Below are 19,637 nucleotides of genomic sequence, written 5' to 3' on the forward strand. Positions count from 1 at the left end.
TGGTGGAAGTCGGGTCGAGTAGAAGTAATAAATTAAAGGTATGATCTGGCCGAGTGTAGGGGTTTAAAGTGGGATTTTCGGAGGGGGTCGTTTACCCGTTGTTCAATTGTTCAATGTTCGTCCCACTTGCCCGAAAAGAAAGTCAACAAACTTGTTTGCGCGGGGTCCGTGTTGATGGGACAATAGTGATGATGCCAATGGGATCACTTGCTTGGTTATACAGAAAGGAATAAAAGGAGCGAGGAGAGATCCCAGTCGGATAAGAACGAAAGAGCGGATTCAATTCAGGTTCTGTTACAAGTCGATTAGACGGATTGTCGGTCAAGCTATCTACGACTAACACATAAGATGCGAGGAAATCTTGGATACTGGAGCTGGGTTGGTTAAACATCGGTGGGGGACCTGCAGCAGGCGCGTCCTGGACTCTGGACTCTGGACTCTGGACTCTTGGGCAGCATCAAAGTACCATCCCATCAATCCCATTCCATCCACGACTCGCATCCGGAATTGGGGGTCGCGAGGCAGCCGGATGTCTGCCTTGCCGTGTAGACTCGGAGAGATCAAAGTAAACCGAAACCGCTCTCGCATACTTCATGTTAATCATAATCCCCTCCTGTGTTCTACATACAGTAGATGAATCATGCAACGACAAAGAGGTAGGCATACTGAGTACATACGAATGGGTAACCTGAATACCCAACAGGTAGACGTGGAATCTTACGACGTGCGCATCGGATACCATGCTGATGAAAATCAAAAGCTACACGTGGGATTTACGAGCCGGGCCTTGTAAAACCGTATTTCGCGTTTTTGTAAAATTGGCGTCTCACTTTACGCGTTTGCATTTACCCCTCAACGCGTGTTCTTAAAATGCCCATCTTGTCATAGGGCTGATCGATGCTAGTCTTGGCACCTAGGCCGTGATGCTAATGCATGGTTGACCGACGCCTTTTCTAGCTTGGTTCAGCTGCTGCCCGTGGCACAGTATCTCCCCCAAACGTTAGCGGGCAAATAAAACAAAACCATATATCGATCGTCCTACTACGCCAGTCCCGATGGTGGCAGATATAACGGTGACTGTGTTCACCTAGGGAACCAGAACCGTCTCGCCGCCGCTCCGTTCCCTCAAGTGGATCTACTGCCACAGTCGGTCACAAAGGCTCGTCTACATAAGTACTTACCTAAAGACAATCCTATACATAATTGGTTCTAGGATCGGCACTCCAATCGGGTCTGTCATAAGCTGTCTCTCGAATAATGGCAACGACATCCCAGGCCCAAGGCGGCCTATCGGTGTCCCTGCCGCAAGCCTCGCACCTCCTCACCTCCTTCACGCATTTCCTAACCGTGGCCATCCACAACGTTCTCTATTACCGGTCCCTGTACCCGCCGGCGACCTTCCTCACGGCCCGGGCCTACAACCTGGCGGTCCACCAGTCGCGGCACCCGGGCGTTTGCACCTGGGTCAGCGACGCCGTGTCGGCGATCCGCGTGCAGCTGATCAACGGCGCGGTCGAGCGCGTCGCCCTCGCGGTCCATGCGCCGGGACCCAGGTGCTGGAGCGGTGGATGTTCGACCTCCGCGCTTTCCCGCCTTCACGGGCGTCAAGGGCAGCAGCCACCAGATCCCAGTGGCGGCGGCGGCAGTCGGCGAGATGAGGAAGGCGACGGCGTCGGACCCGGAGGCCCGGGCAGCCTCCAGGCCGCTGAAGCATCGAGTAGCAGCGACAAGATCAACTGGACGGATGTAGATGAGGGATTTCGTGCCGCGGTCCGGAAAATGGCAAGTGCGGCCGAGCAGCTGCCGCCTTTGCCAGAAGGCTGCACCTACACGGTGGCGGTCGAGCTGCGAGACGAGAGCGAGGCTCCTATAGGGTATCCGCAACATTGGATCCCGTCGCAGCCGAACCTACAGACAAAGTCAAAGACGAGACTAGAGGCTGGGCGTGATATCGGTGGTGCGAAGACCGCCGCCATCAGAATTGTGGAAGCAGGCCCCTTATACTTCGACTGTTGGGTGGAACTAGGAAAGGAATTGGCCTCATCGTCGTCGTCGTCTCGGCAATAATCACTAGACGGGTACTGCCAATAATACTATATAGAATGTGTCTTGCAGAGTATTCTGTTCAGTCAAATAACAAGACGCCTCCAACGATAGGGCCGGTAGCGCCCGATTTTCGTAAGTATTGCACTGCGTCTTCCTGGCCGTTAGCCGCAGCGGTTTGTAATGCGGTCTGGCCTCCCCAGCCGGCTGAAGCATCGATATCGGCCTTTGCCTTCAGTAGCATCTCTGGTATGGTTATATACCCCTTTTGCGCGGCTGCATGGAGCGCTCGGCCACCCTTGAACGAACTCCCTTCCGCGTCCACGTCCGCCCCGGCATCGATCAGCACCTTGACGATCTCCTCACTACCCACGCAGCAAGCCGCCTGGAGCGCTGTTATGCCCTTGTGTCGGCTAGGAGGCGCATTGACATCAGCACCGTGCTGCGGTTGGAGCAAGAGCTGCACGATCTGCAGATCCCCGACCGACGCCGCCGCGGCGAGAGCCGTGCGACCCGCCGTACCCGCCGGCTTCGCGTTCACGTCGGCCCCGGCGCCCAGCAAAAGCTCGACCATCTTCAAGTCCCGCGCCTCGGCGGCCACTTGTAGCGCCGTGCGGCCGTGGTAGCGCAGCGCGGGGGCGTTGATGTCGGCGTTGCATTCCTGCAGCAGGAACGAAACGACGGACGGGTTTCCCGACCGGCAGGCCTGTTGGAGGGCGTTCCGTCGCCGTTGTTGCCGCCGGGAGCCTCGACGTCCGCGCCCGCGGCCACTAGGTGCCGGACCACGGCCTCGTGCCCGAAGAGGCAGGCCGCCTGGAGGGCCGTGTTGCCGTAATAGCCGGCGGGCGGGGCGTTCACGTCTGCGCCGTCGTCCCGGATCAGCTTTCATCCAGAGCTAGGTCCCCGTCCTTGCTGGCGAGCTGCAGCGGGGTCCAGCACTCGTCCTCCTCGTCAAACTCTCCCAGGTCGAACCCCCCTCTGTAGGGGTCGGTGGGAGTGAGAGCACCTCAGCGGGCGTTCGAGGCCATTGGGTTGTCTGCATGTTGTATGTTTGTGTGAAAGGAAGACTCCTCGCAATGTTCCATATAAAAAGGTTTAATACCACTGGTCGTCGGGTCATCAAAAATCCTCAAGACAGCTGTCTTCTATGTATGTACGTTTGATGGCCGATCGTCCATCCACCTCCTTATCTGGCCCCTTTCAAAAGTCACACACGAGCCAGGAACTGGTATGCGGATATATTAGTAGAGAGTAGGGGTAGGCAAGAAGTCGGTGTATTAATGGGATGGGCCACGGCGGGGCAACTGTCCATCCATATGGAGTGAATATGAGACACTAGTTGAACATGGTAATGTATCCTCCGGGCCAGCCAGTCATATGGGAAGCATTGGATATCTCTACAACTGGCGAAGAACTGCCAGAATTAACCAGGAAGATCACAGCCAACAGGAAGGTGGCCTCGAATCTGTCTTGCTTCTGAATGTGGTTACCGTATCAGCCAGCTTACTTAAGATTACTTGGCTAACCTACAATAGCATGGGCGGCGGCTAGTACCCTCGAATGGCACGGTTCAGTGTTGCATCCTACCTATGTAGCGCATCCACTCCGTTTAGAGCTGTCGGGATTAACAGTCCCGGGCTTTAGCTGCACATCGGCCATGGCATCATAGAACACCGATCGAAGCTCCAATCCCGCCCGCCCTCAGCTTCTTTGGGATCTGTTAATACCAAAAGCAGCGTTGGAGGGGCACATAGAATGATAAGGTCTTTTACAAACGCAGACGACACCTCTTGTGCCATCAATTTGCAAGCTCCTCCTGTGGACTTGCTCTCGTCTGTTTTGCATCGCCCTTGTTGCAGAGCCATGATCCATACTCCAACATCATGGCCTACGTAGTGCCCATTCATCGGCCACATAGCGTGCGCCATGCACTGCGCGCCTCGTTATACCCGGAAGACGAGGATGATTGTTTGGTTCTTGGTAGGTGCAATCCGTCTCCCTAAGAAGAGTTCATTCTTTCTTACAAATGGTTGAACAACAAACATGGAAACTGACCTCTGTGCGCCTTCCTCCAAAAAGCAAAGCGAACCGACTCGAGTTCTGGAAAGTCGACGGCGAAACAGGCCTGTTGGTCGAGGTTGACTCGAAAGTCGTCAATGGCACCATCACCATGCTGCAGCGGTTGCGGCCGAGGGACGCCGACACCGACCAGCTCTTCATTGGGACGGACCGCTTCGAATATTTCACCCTCGGATGGGACGAAAAGACCCAAGGACTCAATCGCTACTCATTCTGCTACGATAAAACGAGAAGCATATGAGGGATTCGCAGAGCCAGGATCAGTGTATAGTCGATCCGTCAGGCCGATTCATGATAATATTGGTTTGGGAAGGAGTCTTGAATGTGGCCCGCATGCACCACGTCAAATCCAAGAGGCTGGAGCTCGACTGGCAAGACCAGATCCGTATCAGGAGCTGTTCATAAGGTCCGCCACGTTTCTGCACGTGGAAACTGGCCAGCCAAAGGTCGCATTCTTGTATCAGACTCGGACCGACAACCCGGACGCCCAACTCGTCACGTACCGCCTCTACTCCGACGACAGGAACAATGCAGTATCCAACTTCGAGACCAAGGACCAAATAGAACGATTTGAAATCCAGGACCCTGGCGCGGCCATGTTAATACCTGTCGGTCGGGGAGAAGAGGAACACAAGCGCTATATTGTCCGGAACGCCCAACAAGCACGCGCCCAGCTGGGTGGCTTCATTGTCGTAGGAGAGACGCGGCTGCTATATTACGATGACGCCGCTAAGAAGACGGTCGAAACTGCTCTTGTTGAGCCTTCCATTTCGTCGCCTGGGCTGAATACAATGTGTCTCATTACTTCATCGGAGACGACTATGGCACCCTTTGGCTGCTCGAGATCCAACTAGAAAATGGCGCCGTTGTGACCGGGCTGGAAATGAAAAAGATCGGGACTACTTCACGGGCAAACCGTTTAGTCTACCTGGGAGACAACATGCTATTTGTCGCTTCGCATTACGGCAATTCTCAGTTGTTCAGAGTGAACCCAGAGAATTATACTATTGAGCTCGTCCAGGAGCTGACGAATATCTCGCCCATATTGGATTTTACTATTATGGATATGGGCAACCGTGAGGGGGAAGAGCAGACAGTCAACGAGTACTCATCTGGGCAAGCCAGAATCGTTGCTGGCAGCGGTGTCCACAAAGACGGCAGCCTGAGGAGTGTCCGAAGTGGAGTCGGACTCGAAGACGTTGGTATCCTGGCCGACATGGACAATATACGGTCGCTATTTCCCATTCAGACCGGGGCCTCGTCCAAGTACGATACTTTATTAGTATCATTCCTCACAGAGACGAGAGCCTTTGCGTTCAGTGCGTGGGGGATATTGAAGAAGTCGAGGAGTTCAAAGGCACATCGTTAAACGAGCATAGTTTGGTGGCTCAGAACCTTTCGGATGGGCGTTTGATCCAGGTTACTCCTAGCAGCGTGCGGCTTATTGATGTTGAGGGCGGCGTTGCCATCTCCAGCTGGAGTCCTGCAGCTGGCCAGACTATTACTAATGCATCGGCTAACAATGACTGGATCCTACTGTCTGTCAACGGTAACAGTCTCATATCACTCGGAATAGAACATGACCTCATCCGCACAGAACACAACGACCTCGGAGAAAAGGAACAGGTTGCTTGCATACATCTGCCGCCTCAGTACCCAAGCATTGGCGTGGTAGGGTTCTGGAAATCAGGGACAATATCCATCATGGATCTCAAAACCCTCCAGCCTTTGCATACCGAATCTCTCAGGAAACAGGACGACCTGACTTCGGTTCCCCGTGACATTGTGCTTGCTCAGGTTTTGCCACCCGAGTCTTCCGGGCCCAGTCTGTTTGTTGCAATGGAAGACGGGTTCGTATTCACGTTTAATGTGTCAAAATCCGATTTCGCTCTATCGGGACGCAAGAGTATCGTCCTTGGCACACGGCATGCACGCTTGCAGCTTATTCCGAAGCCGAACGGTGTTTACAATCTTTTCTCTACGAGTGAACACTCTAGCCTGATTTATGCGTCTCATGGTCGCATCATCTACTCGGCCGTAACAGCACAGGACGCCACGTGTGTGTGTCCCTTTGACACGGAGGCATTCCCGGAATGCATGGCACTGGCCACCGAAACCACTTTGAAACTCGCTCTCATTGATGATGAGCGCCGGACTCATGTTCAGACACTCCCAATAGGACAGACTGTGAGGCGGATAGCTTACTCTCGAAACGAGCGGGCCTTTGGACTGGGATGTGTGAAGAGAGAAGTGCTCAACAACGAAGAAATAATCACCAGTTCTTTCCGGCTCGTCGACGAGGTAGTTTTCGACAAGATTGGTGAGGACTTGGTACTCGAAGGCTCCTCAGGACCAGAAATGGTGGAGGCGGTATTCCGAGCTGAACTCACAGACTCTTACGGGAACAAAGTAGAACGGTTCCTTGTTGGTACAAGCTACCTCAGCGATATTCAGCCCAACCCCGGTTCGCAAGACGACTTCAGGGGACGAATCCTAGTTGTGGGCATCGATAGCGACCGCAACCCCTATGTGGTTACGCAACGCGGCGTCAAGGGGGCATGTAGATGTTTCGGTGTTATCGGCGACTACATTGTGGCAGCGCTTGCTAAGACTGTGGTCGTCTACCGGTACAACGAGGTATCGACAACGTACGCTAAGATGGATCGCGTTGCCTCCTATCGACCCTCCACTTATCCCGTCGATCTTGCCATCGAAGGGGATACAATCGCGGTGGCTGATCTGATGAAGTCAATGAGTCTCGTCAAGTTTACCCCGCCGGTTGATGATGAGCCGGCGAAGTTGGAGGAGTTGGGCAGGCATTACCAAGCTTCGTGGGCCACGTCAATATGTCATATTGAGGGCGAATCATGGCTTGAGTCGGATGCGCAAGGCAACCTAATGGTACTTCGCCGCAACTCGTCAGGTGTTACAGAAGATGACAAGAGGAGTATGACTATCACCAGCGAATTCAATCTGGGAGACATGGTCAACAGGATCAGGAAAGTAACGGTCGACGCAAGCGAGAATGCCATTGTTGTCCCTCGAGCGTTCCTCGGCACGGTACGTCACTTTTTTTTTGGCTTGAATCACATTTTGGACAGCCGCTAACACATAAGAAACAGGTCGAGGGTGGCATTTATCTATTTGGAACCATGACGGACAGTATGCTTGACTTACTACATCGCTTGCAAGAAGCATTAGTAAAACGGATCGGGACAATTGGGGACTTGAAGTTTAATAAATTCCGCTCTTTTATCAGTGAGCAGCGGAAGAGACGGAACCATACAGATACATAGACGGTGAGCTCATTGAGCGTTTCTTAGACGCGGACGAGGGAGACGCAGCAGGAAATGGTCGAGGGTCTGGCCGGATGTCGAGAGTATACGGAATTTGGTCGAGGAGCTAAAGCGTTTGCATTGAGGATCAGACTGGAAATTGGGTTACTGTATGTACCGGACGTGTTACTCCATGCCTTAGATATGCAGTCAAAATGTGTTGCATGTGGGATGCCCTGAATGCCGCGGCAATATTGTAACGCTTTTGGTATTATAGTTCTGCTGCCAGCTCTTCCATACCTATTCGTTGGTACTCGCATTTGTCTCATTGCCGGTTAAGGTACCAGTTAGATATCCAGTAACCCCATTATTAAGTACTTTAAGTGCTCGTCCTGTTCCTCTCGCCATTGGCTATCCCGTCTTTCAGGGCCCCTCACCAGTCACTGAATGCCAAGGTTACATAAAAATATTTAGGGATGTATTTACATGTACTTACTGTAGACGGCTCCCTAATGAAGTAATCCCTAGGCAACTTATTATCTAAGCAGTCGGCTGGGCAGGTGGCGACCAGCTGGAGTGTCGTCAACAACAGCTTCGACGAATTAGCAAGTCGCAATTTGGCAGCTGCACAGACCAGTCAGCTTTTGTATGAGGCCACTCCAAGCCGAGCTTGTTCCGTTTCGGTAATCGTCCCAGAAATTTGGAAAAGACCTCAAGCAGGTAAAGCAGCTTCCGATTGATTCTCTCCGGACGACCTCCCAATTTCAACCTCCCAATTGAATCCACAACCTACCTCCCCATCGTCATGGCGCCTTTGACTATCGCATCGCGCGCCCTCGCGCGAGAGGCTTCCAAGACCGCCACCCTCCGCTCCGTCCGCGCTCTCTCCACCTCCAGCTCGCTCCGTGATGGCAACTACAGCAGCCCCTTCAAGGGCGAGACCAAGGCTTCCAACATCCCCGACTGGGGCAGCTACATGACCAAGAACTCTATCGGCTCGAACAACCTGGTCTCCTACTTCATGGTCGGTGCCATGGGCGCCATTACCGCCGCCGGTGCCAAGTCGACTGTTCAAGGTGAGTGATAAGATGGGTTAGGGCGACGACACGGAGCCATTGAGTCGCCAACAATACACGGTCATGCCCGCGGTGGCCAGGTTGGAGATGCGACTCAGCAGCTAGCTCGTTTTGTATTGCCAATGGCTCGCTAACCCGTGACACCCTCCACTGCAGAGTTCCTGAAGAACATGTCCGCGTCCGCGATGTCTTGGCCATGGCCAAGGTCGAGGTCGACCTCAACGCCATCCCCGAGGGCAAGAACGTCATCATCAAGTGGCGAGGCAAGCCCGTTTTCATCCGACACCGAACCCAGGGCGAGATCAATGAGGCCAACAAGATTGACGTCAAGTCTCTGCGAGAACCCCCAGGCCGACGAGGATCGTGTGCAGAAGCCTGAGTGGCTGGTTATGCTGGGTACGTCATTGTGAACATCACCTCAAGGATTCCTACTTTTGGATTGGGTCAAATGTCGACGATGTGGCATTGCGCATTATACCCGATGATGTCAATTCGTCGATGTGCGCGAGGCCTCAATGTCCGACTGATATCCTTACCCCTGAAACGCGGCGAATATCCTTCCGTGACCGCCAGCAACCTGCAAAATTGAAACTAACGCTGGTACTGAATAGGTGTCTGCACGCATTTGGGTTGTGTGCCTATCGGCGAGGCTGGTGACTTTGGTGGTTGGTTCTGCCCCTGCCACGGTTCTCACTACGATATCTCCGGACGTATAAGGAAGGGCCCTGCTCCTCTCAACCTGGAAATTCCCGAGTACGAGTTCCCCGAGGACGACAAGTTGATCATCGGTTAAGCGTGGATCTCGTGTACAAATATTAGACTGCCGAAAAGAAGGGAATTTGGCACGCTTTCTCCATTGTCCGCTTCCCAGCTATAGACTTGATGCGATGGGGGATACCTCGACATTCTCGGACTTTCCTTAGACATTATCAGCCTCCGCTAATCCTGTACAAAACCAAGCACGTCCAGATTTGAGTTGCTGTGTCTGTCCCATCGCGTGCTCCAAGGCGGCTATTCCTACCACGACTATCGTATCTGTGTTAGGAATATGCAAAGAATTTGGGTTGAAAATAGCCAGGTGCTAGGGGGAATGTACTAGGCATAAGAAAGAACATATCATATCCATCACCAGTGTAATGATGGGAATGCCTTCCGAAACGTGACTGAAATGAGCCGGCCGAGCCAGAGTTGCGATGAGCCCCTTCGAAACGCTTTATTTGACTCTACCAAATGTAACATCAGATTGCATTGCATTGAGCGCTTACCTGATAGATCGACTTTTGTCATGCGGATGGCACCGAGAGGAGAATCGTCGATTGTTTTGCTCTCCATCCAACCGGGCAGAGTCGACCAAGGCACGCGCGCGTAGGAAATTTTGTACACAGTGCTCAATGACACGCAGACAATTTGATTCCATTTACTTCCGTTCCGATACCCAGCAAAGACTCTAGGAAAACAATGCATATGCCACCCCCTTGCGAGAGCTTATTGCCGATATAAGGGGTTGCAAATGGAGTATTGCAATGTTCGAACTCCCGAGTAATTTACACTATATTTCCAACCTCGACATTCAGATTAAGAATATGAATACATTGAGTCTGGCAGGTGCTGCTGTGGATGTTTGACTCTTCTACTATCACGCTCCCGTGACTTGGTGTTTAGCAAGCCCGGAGCGACTCGGATCATAGATCTGCCGCCTTTCTGCCCTAGCCTGATCGTCCTGGTCTAATTGACTTGATCTGATGTCCCAATGCAACATGGCAACGTCTCCTGCATTGTATGTAGATATACCGGACGAACTATCGAACAGATCAGCGGATGGCCCCTGAAAGTGCCAAGTGCTTCAGATTTGATCGATGATTTGCGTGAGGGCTGTAGCGGAAGGCGATCTTTCCGGAATGCGACCTCACATGGGATGGTTATTTTCCCTCTTTCCTCATTGAGACCGTTTGAAGTTTGAACTGGCGGTAATCGAACCAGCTTTAGCACGAAGGATCCAAGCTATGTTTGTTGTATGTTGAGGAGCGTTAGCCGTGTGTGCTTCACGTTTATGTCCACGGAATTACGGAGCGTCATTTGGCCTAGGACGGCCCTGTATGTCGTGTGTCAATCTAGAAACGAACGAGAAGGGAACTCCTAACTAGGTGTATGCATGTAGTGTACGACAAACAGAAGTCTATCAATGCCAACCAGCACTATTTTGCCGTTGAAAGCTGTCAGAGAAGACGAACAGGCGGGATAGCATAGCAAGAGACGGCAGGTTTTGCCTTGGCGGTATGATTGCCGTGCGAGAGAATGCCCGTCCTCCCAGTAGGTCCTCCATGGCCCCTCACTGGTGTTTTGTGTGTGACATTCTCTCGTCTCATGTAGCAGGGAAACGCCAATACTTGCCCATGGGCTGTGCCTGCTTGTGCTGTGTCGCTATCCAGAAGATCAATCGCCCAAATTACCCACTTCCTCTTTTCTCAGGACTCTGAACTTCGGCCTGGTCCGCACAAACTGGACATACAAACCAGGAACATGATCAGCCATAGCGGCCCCATTAGACGACCTCGCAGAAAGAGGTGTGACTTTTCAGTCGACCGCAATGGATGAACACGTCCCAGCTAGCGCCTACGGGACGCGGTGCTCCGAACCAAGTTCCTGATGAAGAATCGCCTTATTAATCCTAGAGAGTCCATACAATGACACTTGATATCGGCAATGGCCGAACAGGTGTTGAATATCGTGGACCTAGCAGTCTAGGCAAGCTTCTGGGTAAGCGAAGGAGACGTTGGAAAGATGCACCCATGCAACCATGCCCACGACCCCCTATCACTCCGCTTGCTGCGAGCCACTAGCCACTAAGGTTAGGCTTAATCAGTAGGCTTAACTCCCCGCGAACACCCTCAGCAACCAATCAGCGGTACATCTGGTAAAAAGCTTGGCTCTCAGGTCTCCCAGGTTAATAATGGGGGGTTGCGGCTCAAGTGAGACGTTTCGGGTTGCGACTCTCTGACTTTGCATACGTACTTCATTTTTGCTCCGTTCTGTTTCATCTCATCTCCATCTCATTGATGATTCTTATCGGATGAGCCCAAGTTAACCTTAAGAGGTAAAGCCACGACATTGTTTAAGCTTGATCATCCCTGCCGACTGCCCCATTCGAGCCACTGACCACTTGAGGTCGAGGCTCTCGTCCGAAATCTTGAGCTCCCATCCATGCTGAACTTCGTCCGATTTGTTTTTCTTGAGGAGGCGGCGGCGGCCCGTTGTCCATCAAAAGTCAATGTCACTGACCGACTATAAACACCATCAAGCTATGATCCTAGGAGAAAACAAAATAAAATAAAAACAACTGCTAAACAGCAACCACAAACGACTGAACAAGTCTGCCAGTGTGACGGTCTCTTCATGGCACCCATGGTCGTGAAACGTCCCAGCCGCCCAGTGACGTTTGCTTTTTGCCTGTTGTCTGTGTACTATGTACCCCGGCATATGGACCAAGATGGGAAAGCTAGGGGCAGGTCTATTTTCCATGGCCCATAAACGGTTGCAAGTGTAACGCAAGCGAAGGTCTCTGCTCCTTGCGGCTCGCATGGCCTTCGGCAGGGCCTTCTGCCGAAGAAGCGCCCACTTTTCCCACAGCAGTTCGTGGAGCACGTTCCTGCGATGCCATGGCATTGGGCTTGCTTCCCAAGATGATCTGCTTGATCGAGACCGTTACCTGCTCGTGCATCAGAGACACACAGCACCCTGAATGGTGGCATCTGGGCGGGTCGGACTAACACCCTGCCAGATGGAAAACATCCATGGATGAGGTGCCTGGGACTCTCACGACTCTCGCATCTGCTGTGTATATATGGACAGTAGTCCTCGCCAACTCATCAGGAGAGGTCCTTTCCATCTTCATCCACCGACAAGTGCCTGCGCTTCTCTACTTGTAACGTTCTTTTCGCTACTAGTTCTGTGAACTATCTTTGAATCTTTTATACATTCTTTATTATTAGTGCTCTGGATCGACTTCCCTTCTTTAGGCCGGGCCTTATCTTGCAAGCATAATCTTACGATCTTTATATATCTACATCTAAAACCGACAAGATGAAGTTCGAGTCAACTGCTGCTTTGGCGGTCATGCTGGGCGTGGCCACTGCCCGCCCTGATGCCGTTCTGCAGGCTCTCAACCGCCAGTTGTCCCGCCGAGAGGTTCCCCAGGAGCACTCACACGACAACATCCTTAACGTCGTGGCTGCTTCGCTGAAGCTCGACAACCCTGACAACATCCAGGACCCCGTCTTCTCGCTGCTTGGAAACAAGGCCGCAGCTGAGGGTGCTGGCGACGTCAAGGACCTGGACTGCCTGCAGCAGCGCATCGCTGACCAGGCTTTCACCAACGCCAAGGCCGCCAACGATGTCGATGGCATGGCCAACGCCCTGATCTTCCGCGCCCTCGAGCGCAACACCGCATCCGTCGGCCTGGCCTCCGTCCTCTGCAAGTCCGAGACGGCCAAGAATCCCGAGGTCGCCGCTCTCCAGCAGCACCAGGACCCGGCCTCCGACGGCGCCGCCGAGCTCAACAAGCAGATCGCCATGACCCTGGCCACGCAGCTGAGCGCCATTGGCGCCGACCCGACCCTGGCCATCCAGTCGGGCACCTTCGCCCCCGGCAAGGTCGGCGATGAGACCGGCGCCGGCAACACCTGTGACGACATTGACCCCAAGGGCTGCATCAACACCAAGGGCCTTCTCGTCCCCGACGTCACCGAGGCTGAGATCCAAGCCGCCGTCGCTGGCGGTTCCGGCGCTGCTGTTGGCAACTCGACCAGCGCTACCCCGGCCAAGAACGCTGGAAGCAGAGCCAGTGCTAGCGCCGTCGCTTCAGCTCCTGCCTCTGCTTCTTCTTCTGCGGCCAAAGCCAAGCAATCCGGTGCTGCCAACTCTGGTAACGCTAACAACAACAACAACGCTGGCAGCGGTTCTGCCGCTACTGCCACCAACCTCAACAAGTTCACCGGCTCCACCGGTGCTGCCCTTATTCCCATCACTTCCGATGCAGCCTCCAAGAAGCCCTTCGGCGTCAACGGCTCCCAGTTCGTGAACCTGGGCGCGGCCGCCCAGCGCGCCTGCGACGTCCAGAAGAACGCCTGCGCCAACGCCGTCAACGGCGGCAAGGACAACTCCATCAAGGTCTCGGACTGCGACGCCCAGCAGCAGCAGTGCGTGTCGGCCAACGGCGGCAAGAAGCGCCGCCAGGCCGGCGGCCTCGACACGGGCTCGTGCGGCTCGCCCGCCATCCAGTTCTCCGCCAACCTGGCCGACCGCAAGGGTGAGTCCGCCTTCGTGCCCGTCAACACCAAGGACTTCGCCCACGGCTCCGCCCAGAAGCCCGGCATCATCACCCAGTTCATCTGCCAGCAGCTCGGCTCCAAGTGCAAGGCCAGCGCCGCCACCGTCAGCGAGTGCAACCAGGCCGCCCAGGCCGCCAACGCGGCTTCGGGACAGGCTGCGGCCGATGCCTTCAACTCTGCTCTCGGCGTCTAAAACATGTATGAAATAAAGTAAATACTATGACGGCGGGGAATGAGTTGTGAGATGGGTTGGGTTGATAGGGGATTGGTTCATCCCCTGACAGCCAGGGAAGGACAACCTGTTTATGGGATGAAAATGGAACTATATATTGATGATATTCTATGCCTACTAGCAAGGCATCATTACGCCAGATTATGAAAACAAGATTTAACTTAACACCTCATCGATATTTCGGTCAATGAACAAACAAGTGATGGCGTCAAAGAACACGAAGTAATCATGCACTCATGGAGCGAATTGAGTGCCGTGCTGAAGTTATTAGCTTCATGCCAGGCTGCTGTTGTCGAGAGACCTATACGTGAGCATCACAAAATCAAGGGCATGTTGGGGTTTACTCTGGGCGTGGTATGATTGATTAAGCTGGAAATAATTTGTTGGCACTCCAATGAGAATGTTGTTCATACTCGCTCTGGCTGATTGTAAGCTTCTGGGTTTCCTTGGGATAAACATAGTATTGAGTTCAGTAGCAAGCCATTTTTTCATTGTGGGCCATATCGATATAGTATTTCTAGTACTACCTGGTCTTCGGCTCGAGATACATTTTTTATTCTTTTCTATAAGCCAATTCAGTAACACTGACATCCCACTGCATCATGCCCAGCCAAAACTACCATAATCCAGCCTATACCGCCCTTGCGCTTAGACCATGACGTCGACGCATGAATGAAAAGAGTCGGCATTTGTGGCGCTTAGTAGCTGCGTCCGAACATGACATAGCTGTGAGCAGTAGCCTGGCATTCGGGGTTGAGGCACTTGGTGCCTTCAGCCATCGGCTCTGGCTGCTCGAAAGGAATGCACAGACTCTTCATGCCCATGGAAGGCGCCTGAGGGACCGAGGCATCGGGGCTCTCATCATGTTTGGTGGTTGTAAGGTCCTTGATCTTATCCTCGCACTTGGGTTCCTGGCAGAAGGGAATGAGGACTACATTCTTGGCATCGAGAGCAGTGATGACCTTCTCCCACTCCTTGACAACAACACGATGCTCGTCAAAGGAGGCCTTGGCCTTGGTGTACAGGTCCTTCTGGATGGTCTCCAGAAGCTCGGGCACCTTTGTGCCGACCTCAGCAATGGGAATGGTGCCCTTCTCGCCTGTGTCACGACGGGCGTAACTGACGACTTCCTTGGCAGCATCCTTGGGTCCAAACTCGATGCGCAGAGGGAACACCCTTGAGCTCCCAATCATTGAACTTCCAGGCAGGAGTGTATCCTTCTCTTTGATCTTCTTCTGTCCGTACACCAGCGGACAAAAGTGTCTTCTTGATATCTTGAAGTTGGGCGCCGTGAGCTGCCTTAACCTCCTCCGTGACGCTCTTGGTGATACCGACAGGGACAATGATAACCTGGATCTTCGCGATTCGTGGGGGGAGAACCAAGCCCTTATCGTCACCATGGATCATGACCATGACACCGATCACACGTGTTGAAAGACCCCAGGAATTCTGCCACACATTAATGTGCTTTCCCTTCTCTGCAGGATCTTCCACGGTGATGTCGAACATCTTACTGAAGTTTTGGCCCAAGCAGTGGGACGTGGCACCCTGGATACCACGGCCGTTGGATGGGATGTATCCTTCGACTGTTGTCGTGTAGTATCCACCAGCGAACTTCTCGTTCTCGGTCTTCTTGCCACGTACCACTGGGACGGCCAGGATTTCTTCATAGATTCGAGCGTACAGCTCAAGAATCTGTAGAACCTCTTCGCCGGCAAGCTTCTCGGTCAAGTGTGCAGTGTGGCCCTCTTGCCATAAGAATTCGCGCGCTCGGAGGAAAGGCGTGGTTTGCTTCGCTTCCCATCTGACAACCGAGTTCCACTGGTTCAGTCTGAAGGGCAGGTCTCGGTGCGAGCGGATCCACTTGGCATAGTAAGGGTACATGACGGCTTCCGATGTAGGACGAACCGCGACGGGAACCTCAAGGTTCTTATCACCACTATCGGATGGACAAATTAGCTGACTGTAACGAGACAATGATTTAACCCAGTAAAACAACTTACGCCTTGGTAACCCAGGCCAGTTCAGGAGCAAAACCCTCCACATGATCCTTCTCCTTCTCGAGTGACTTCGCTGACAAGAACATAGGGAAGTTGGTCTCGTCGACACCCATGGCCTCGATTTCGGCGGTGAACCACTTGCGAATAACATTCCAGATGTACATAGTAGCTGGGCGCATGATGAAGAAGCCGGAGATCTCGGTATAGTACTCGATCATCTCAGCCTTCAGCACAACCTCCTGGTACCATTGGGAGAAGTTATCGGCTTTAGATACGGTGATACCGATGATGTCGTCCGTTTTCTTACCACCGATCACAGGCATAGTCGCTTGCTTTGCAGCCTTTGCAGCCTTCTCGGCCGCCTTCTTCGCTTCCTTCTCGGCCTTCTTCATCGCGCTCTTCGACTGCTCGGGTGCAGGTGCGTCCGCCATGATTGCAACGTGGGCAAAGGTTGCCGTCAAGATAGGAGAAATGGGGCAAGCTTAGGCAGTAAAATATCCCGAGTTTTCGTGAAGAATGGCTCAATTGATACCTGTGGTGACGGACGATTTCTTGGACGGTTCGCCGCCCGAGTCACTTGCCCAATCGGTCGGGTAGCTGTCGCGAAACAGGGGAGGCAGTGCCTGGGAAATTTAGCAGAAACAGTCCCGCGTTTTCGATAGTCGTACAGTGCGTCCCTATTGGAAAGGAGGGGTCCAGTCATGGAGGGGCAAGTACTGGATAAATCAAAATCGTGCAATTAACAGGTATGAAAGCGGCCCGGATCAATCTCGGGCCCGCCCAAAGCAAAATTATTGAAGCTCTAGCAGCCCGAATACCTGTAGCAACGACGATAAGCTAGGCTCCTACCTGGCTGCATCACGACAAAGCCCGAACCGACCACCGTACTTCCTGCTATTTTCTCGAATCTCCCGTTCCACTCGTTCCTGTGTACGCATTAGAAGAGATCGAGATCGACCCGACAAAATGGCTTCTATGTTCGAGCAGCCCGGAAACGGGACCCTGTTCTTAGGAGGCCAGAAAATCTCTGGCGCCGACATCAGAGATCAGAATGGTAGGACAGTGAAAGTTTTACCCGAGGATTCGTTCTAACAGTACCTCTCTCAGTTTTGGCTACCCAAGCTATCGCAAATGTTGTCAAGAGCTCATTCGGCCCCAGCGGTCTGGATAAGATGATGGTGGACGATATCGGCGTCAGTAGCTGCCAACTACCTCATTTGGGATTGCTTTTGCTGATAATTATTGCAGGATGTAACAGTTACCAACGACGGTGCGACGATTCTCAGCTTACTAGATGTCGAACACCCGGCTGGCAAGATTCTCGTCGACTTGGCCCACCAGCAGGATAAGGAGGTTGGAGATGGCACAACATCTGTGGTTTTGATCGCCGCCGAGCTTCTGCGACGAGGCAACGAGCTCATGAAGAACAAGATCCACCCCACGACCATCATTACGGGCTACCGATTGGCCATGCGTGAAGCGATCAAGTACATGAACGAGAATATCAGCATAAAAGTCGAGCAGCTGGAGAAGGAGTCATTGTTCAGTATTGCTAAGACGTCCATGTCTAGCAAGATCATTGGTGCCGACTCGGATTTCTTTGCTCAGATGGTCGTCGACGCCATGCAAGCCGTCAGAACCTCCAACAACAGAAATGAAGTTAAATACCCCGTCAAGGCCGTCAACATCCTCAAGGCACACGGAAAGAGCTCGCTCGAGTCTATGCTGGTCAAGGGTTACGCATTGAACTGCACCGTGGCTTCTCAGGCAATGAACACGCGGATAATAGACGCCAAGATTGCATGCTTGGATATGAACTTACAGAAGGAGCGTATGAAATTGGGCGTTCAGATTACCATTGATGACCCCCAACAGCTGGAACAGATCCGTGCCCGAGAGTCCGGTATGGTCATCGACAGAGTCGAGATGATTCTCAAGGCTGGTGCCAATGTGGTTCTCACGACCAAGGGAATCGACGATATGGTACTGAAGCTGTTCGTCGAGCGAGGCGCAATGGCTGTTAGACGATGCAAGAAGGAGGATCTGAGACGAATTGCCAAGGCCACCGGTGCGACTCTGCTCAGCACTCTGTCCGATTTGAACGGCGATGAGAAGTTCGAGCCCTCGTACCTTGGTTATGCTGAGGAGGTTGTACAAGAGCGAATCTCGGACGACGAGTGCATCCTGGTCAAGGGCACCAAGACACACTCATCGGCATCTATTCTTCTTCGTGGCCCTAACGACTTTACCTTGGATGAAATGGAGCGCTCGGTACACGATTCCCTTTGCGCTGTCAAGCGAACTCTAGAAAGTGGAAGCATCGTTCCCGGAGGCGGTGCCGTCGAGACTGCCCTTCACATCTACCTGGAAGAGTATGCCGGCACCGTTGGATCAAGAGAGCAGCTGGCTATTGGGGAGTTTGCACAGTCGCTTTTGGTTATTCCCAAGACGCTGGCTGTCAACGCGGCCAAGGACGCCAGTGAGCTCGTAGCGCAGCTACGATCAAGGCACGCCATATCTCAACGGACGCAAGAGGGTGACGCTACACAGGACGTGAAGACAATTTCCCGCATGAAGGGCTACAAGAACTACGGTCTGGATCTGTCCAAGGGCAAGGTGGTGGATGAGATTAAGGCAGGTGTATTGGAGCCCAGCATCAGCAAGATTCGGCAGCTCAAGAGTGCGGTCGAGGGCTTGCATTGCCATCATGAGGATAGATACTCTGATCAAGCTGGACCCAGAGCAGAGAGGTGAAGAGGATGATGGCCACGGACACTGAGAGATATGAATTACTCCGCTTACCTACCAGGTGTTCTGCATCAAAGATGAGAAAGGGTACGGAAAGCCTAGAAAGATTTCGATTCCTACGCAGAAAGCTACCATCGTAGGACTAGATGATGGATAATTCGACTCTTAGTCAAGAGGCAACTTGTATAGCGTGAAGTAGACTTTGCTCGTGCAGTCTGCTTCATCACTTGATCTGTGGAAGCCAATCGAGTTGATGATTGGATCTGCGCGTGAGTACAGAAGCAAACGCATCGTGACCTCGGCTGTCAGAGGGATCTGCCCAGACGAAGATCCGGGTGGTTGGCGTCGGCCCCACGCTGCGTTCCATCCTAACCTAGTCAATCTAAACCATCCAACAACCTGTACGAACCTTGACCTGAGGCTGATAGATTGCATTTCTCTTTGTCAATAAGACGATGCCGTACACGTAGTGGTTGCATAATTGGATTAGAGGCTGACGAGCCAAACTACACTAAGCCCATCACTGTCGCAGACTAAGGTGGTTCATATGACCCGGACTCAAGATAAGGAAGAATAGACACGACGTCGGCTCTCGAGTTAGCCCCAAACCCCAGGTTTTCCACATGGGCCTTGCTGGGCAGAATGAGGAGGATACTACCTAAGTATCTACCTAGCAATTGTCATGGCTCTAGTAGTATGCTGCAATTGTCGAAGAAAGGAGATAAGGCAAGAGGGTATGATTCAATGAGAGTCTAGTCGGCAACTACATGCTCTGCACGTACGACCTTCACAGTTATGGCGCTGCCAGCAACTGAATCCGGGGACCCCCGTCCAATTCCGCAGTCAGAACTGTAGAT

The 19,637-nt window shown here is 52.8% G+C and overlaps 8 protein-coding genes across 8 annotated transcripts; 6 read left to right on the forward strand and 2 right to left on the reverse strand.

Moving 5' to 3' along the window:
• Positions 1-1,257: 1,257 nt before the first annotated feature.
• Positions 1,258-2,067, forward strand: PG994_000280 (mitotic spindle assembly checkpoint protein MAD2; the record flags this gene model as incomplete). The annotated part of the gene is made up of 1 exon (XM_066851689.1): positions 1,258-2,067. One exon carries the CDS (start codon positions 1,258-1,260, stop codon positions 2,065-2,067), a length of 810 nt encoding a protein of 269 aa, XP_066722321.1.
• Positions 2,068-2,125: 58 nt separating this feature from the next.
• On the reverse strand, positions 2,126-2,932 carry PG994_000281 (ankyrin repeat protein; the record flags this gene model as incomplete). Its single annotated transcript, XM_066851690.1, has 1 exon — positions 2,126-2,932. The coding sequence occupies one exon, from the start codon at positions 2,930-2,932 to the stop codon at positions 2,126-2,128; it is 807 nt and encodes a 268-aa protein (XP_066722322.1).
• A 994-nt stretch (positions 2,933-3,926) lies between these two features.
• On the forward strand, positions 3,927-4,976 carry PG994_000282 (DNA damage-binding protein 1a; the record flags this gene model as incomplete). The annotated part of the gene is made up of 2 exons (XM_066851691.1): positions 3,927-4,023; positions 4,123-4,976. The coding sequence occupies 2 exons, from the start codon at positions 3,927-3,929 to the stop codon at positions 4,974-4,976; spliced, it is 951 nt and encodes a 316-aa protein (XP_066722323.1).
• Positions 4,977-5,062: 86 nt separating this feature from the next.
• Positions 5,063-7,230, forward strand: PG994_000283 (uncharacterized protein; the record flags this gene model as incomplete). Its single annotated transcript, XM_066851692.1, has 2 exons — positions 5,063-5,352; positions 5,421-7,230. The coding sequence occupies 2 exons, from the start codon at positions 5,063-5,065 to the stop codon at positions 7,228-7,230; spliced, it is 2,100 nt and encodes a 699-aa protein (XP_066722324.1).
• A 972-nt stretch (positions 7,231-8,202) lies between these two features.
• PG994_000284 (uncharacterized protein) lies at positions 8,203-9,266 on the forward strand (the record flags this gene model as incomplete). Its single annotated transcript, XM_066851693.1, has 3 exons — positions 8,203-8,473; positions 8,630-8,869; positions 9,085-9,266. 3 exons carry the CDS (start codon positions 8,203-8,205, stop codon positions 9,264-9,266), a joined length of 693 nt encoding a protein of 230 aa, XP_066722325.1.
• Positions 9,267-12,553: 3,287 nt separating this feature from the next.
• PG994_000285 (uncharacterized protein) lies at positions 12,554-13,993 on the forward strand (the record flags this gene model as incomplete). Its single annotated transcript, XM_066851694.1, has 1 exon — positions 12,554-13,993. The coding sequence occupies one exon, from the start codon at positions 12,554-12,556 to the stop codon at positions 13,991-13,993; it is 1,440 nt and encodes a 479-aa protein (XP_066722326.1).
• A 737-nt stretch (positions 13,994-14,730) lies between these two features.
• On the reverse strand, positions 14,731-16,463 carry PG994_000286 (uncharacterized protein; the record flags this gene model as incomplete). The annotated part of the gene is made up of 3 exons (XM_066851695.1): positions 14,731-15,158; positions 15,208-15,971; positions 16,036-16,463. The coding sequence occupies 3 exons, from the start codon at positions 16,461-16,463 to the stop codon at positions 14,731-14,733; spliced, it is 1,620 nt and encodes a 539-aa protein (XP_066722327.1).
• Positions 16,464-16,998: 535 nt separating this feature from the next.
• Positions 16,999-18,786, forward strand: PG994_000287 (uncharacterized protein; the record flags this gene model as incomplete). The annotated part of the gene is made up of 3 exons (XM_066851696.1): positions 16,999-17,086; positions 17,140-17,225; positions 17,281-18,786. The coding sequence occupies 3 exons, from the start codon at positions 16,999-17,001 to the stop codon at positions 18,784-18,786; spliced, it is 1,680 nt and encodes a 559-aa protein (XP_066722328.1).
• Positions 18,787-19,637: the final 851 nt, after the last annotated feature.

The sequence above is a fragment of the Apiospora phragmitis genome (genome assembly GCF_038363925.1).
Source record: "Apiospora phragmitis strain CBS 135458 chromosome Unknown utg000001l:1.0-2902119.0:1.0-2906034.0, whole genome shotgun sequence".
Classification (NCBI taxonomy): domain Eukaryota; kingdom Fungi; phylum Ascomycota; class Sordariomycetes; order Amphisphaeriales; family Apiosporaceae; genus Apiospora; species Apiospora phragmitis.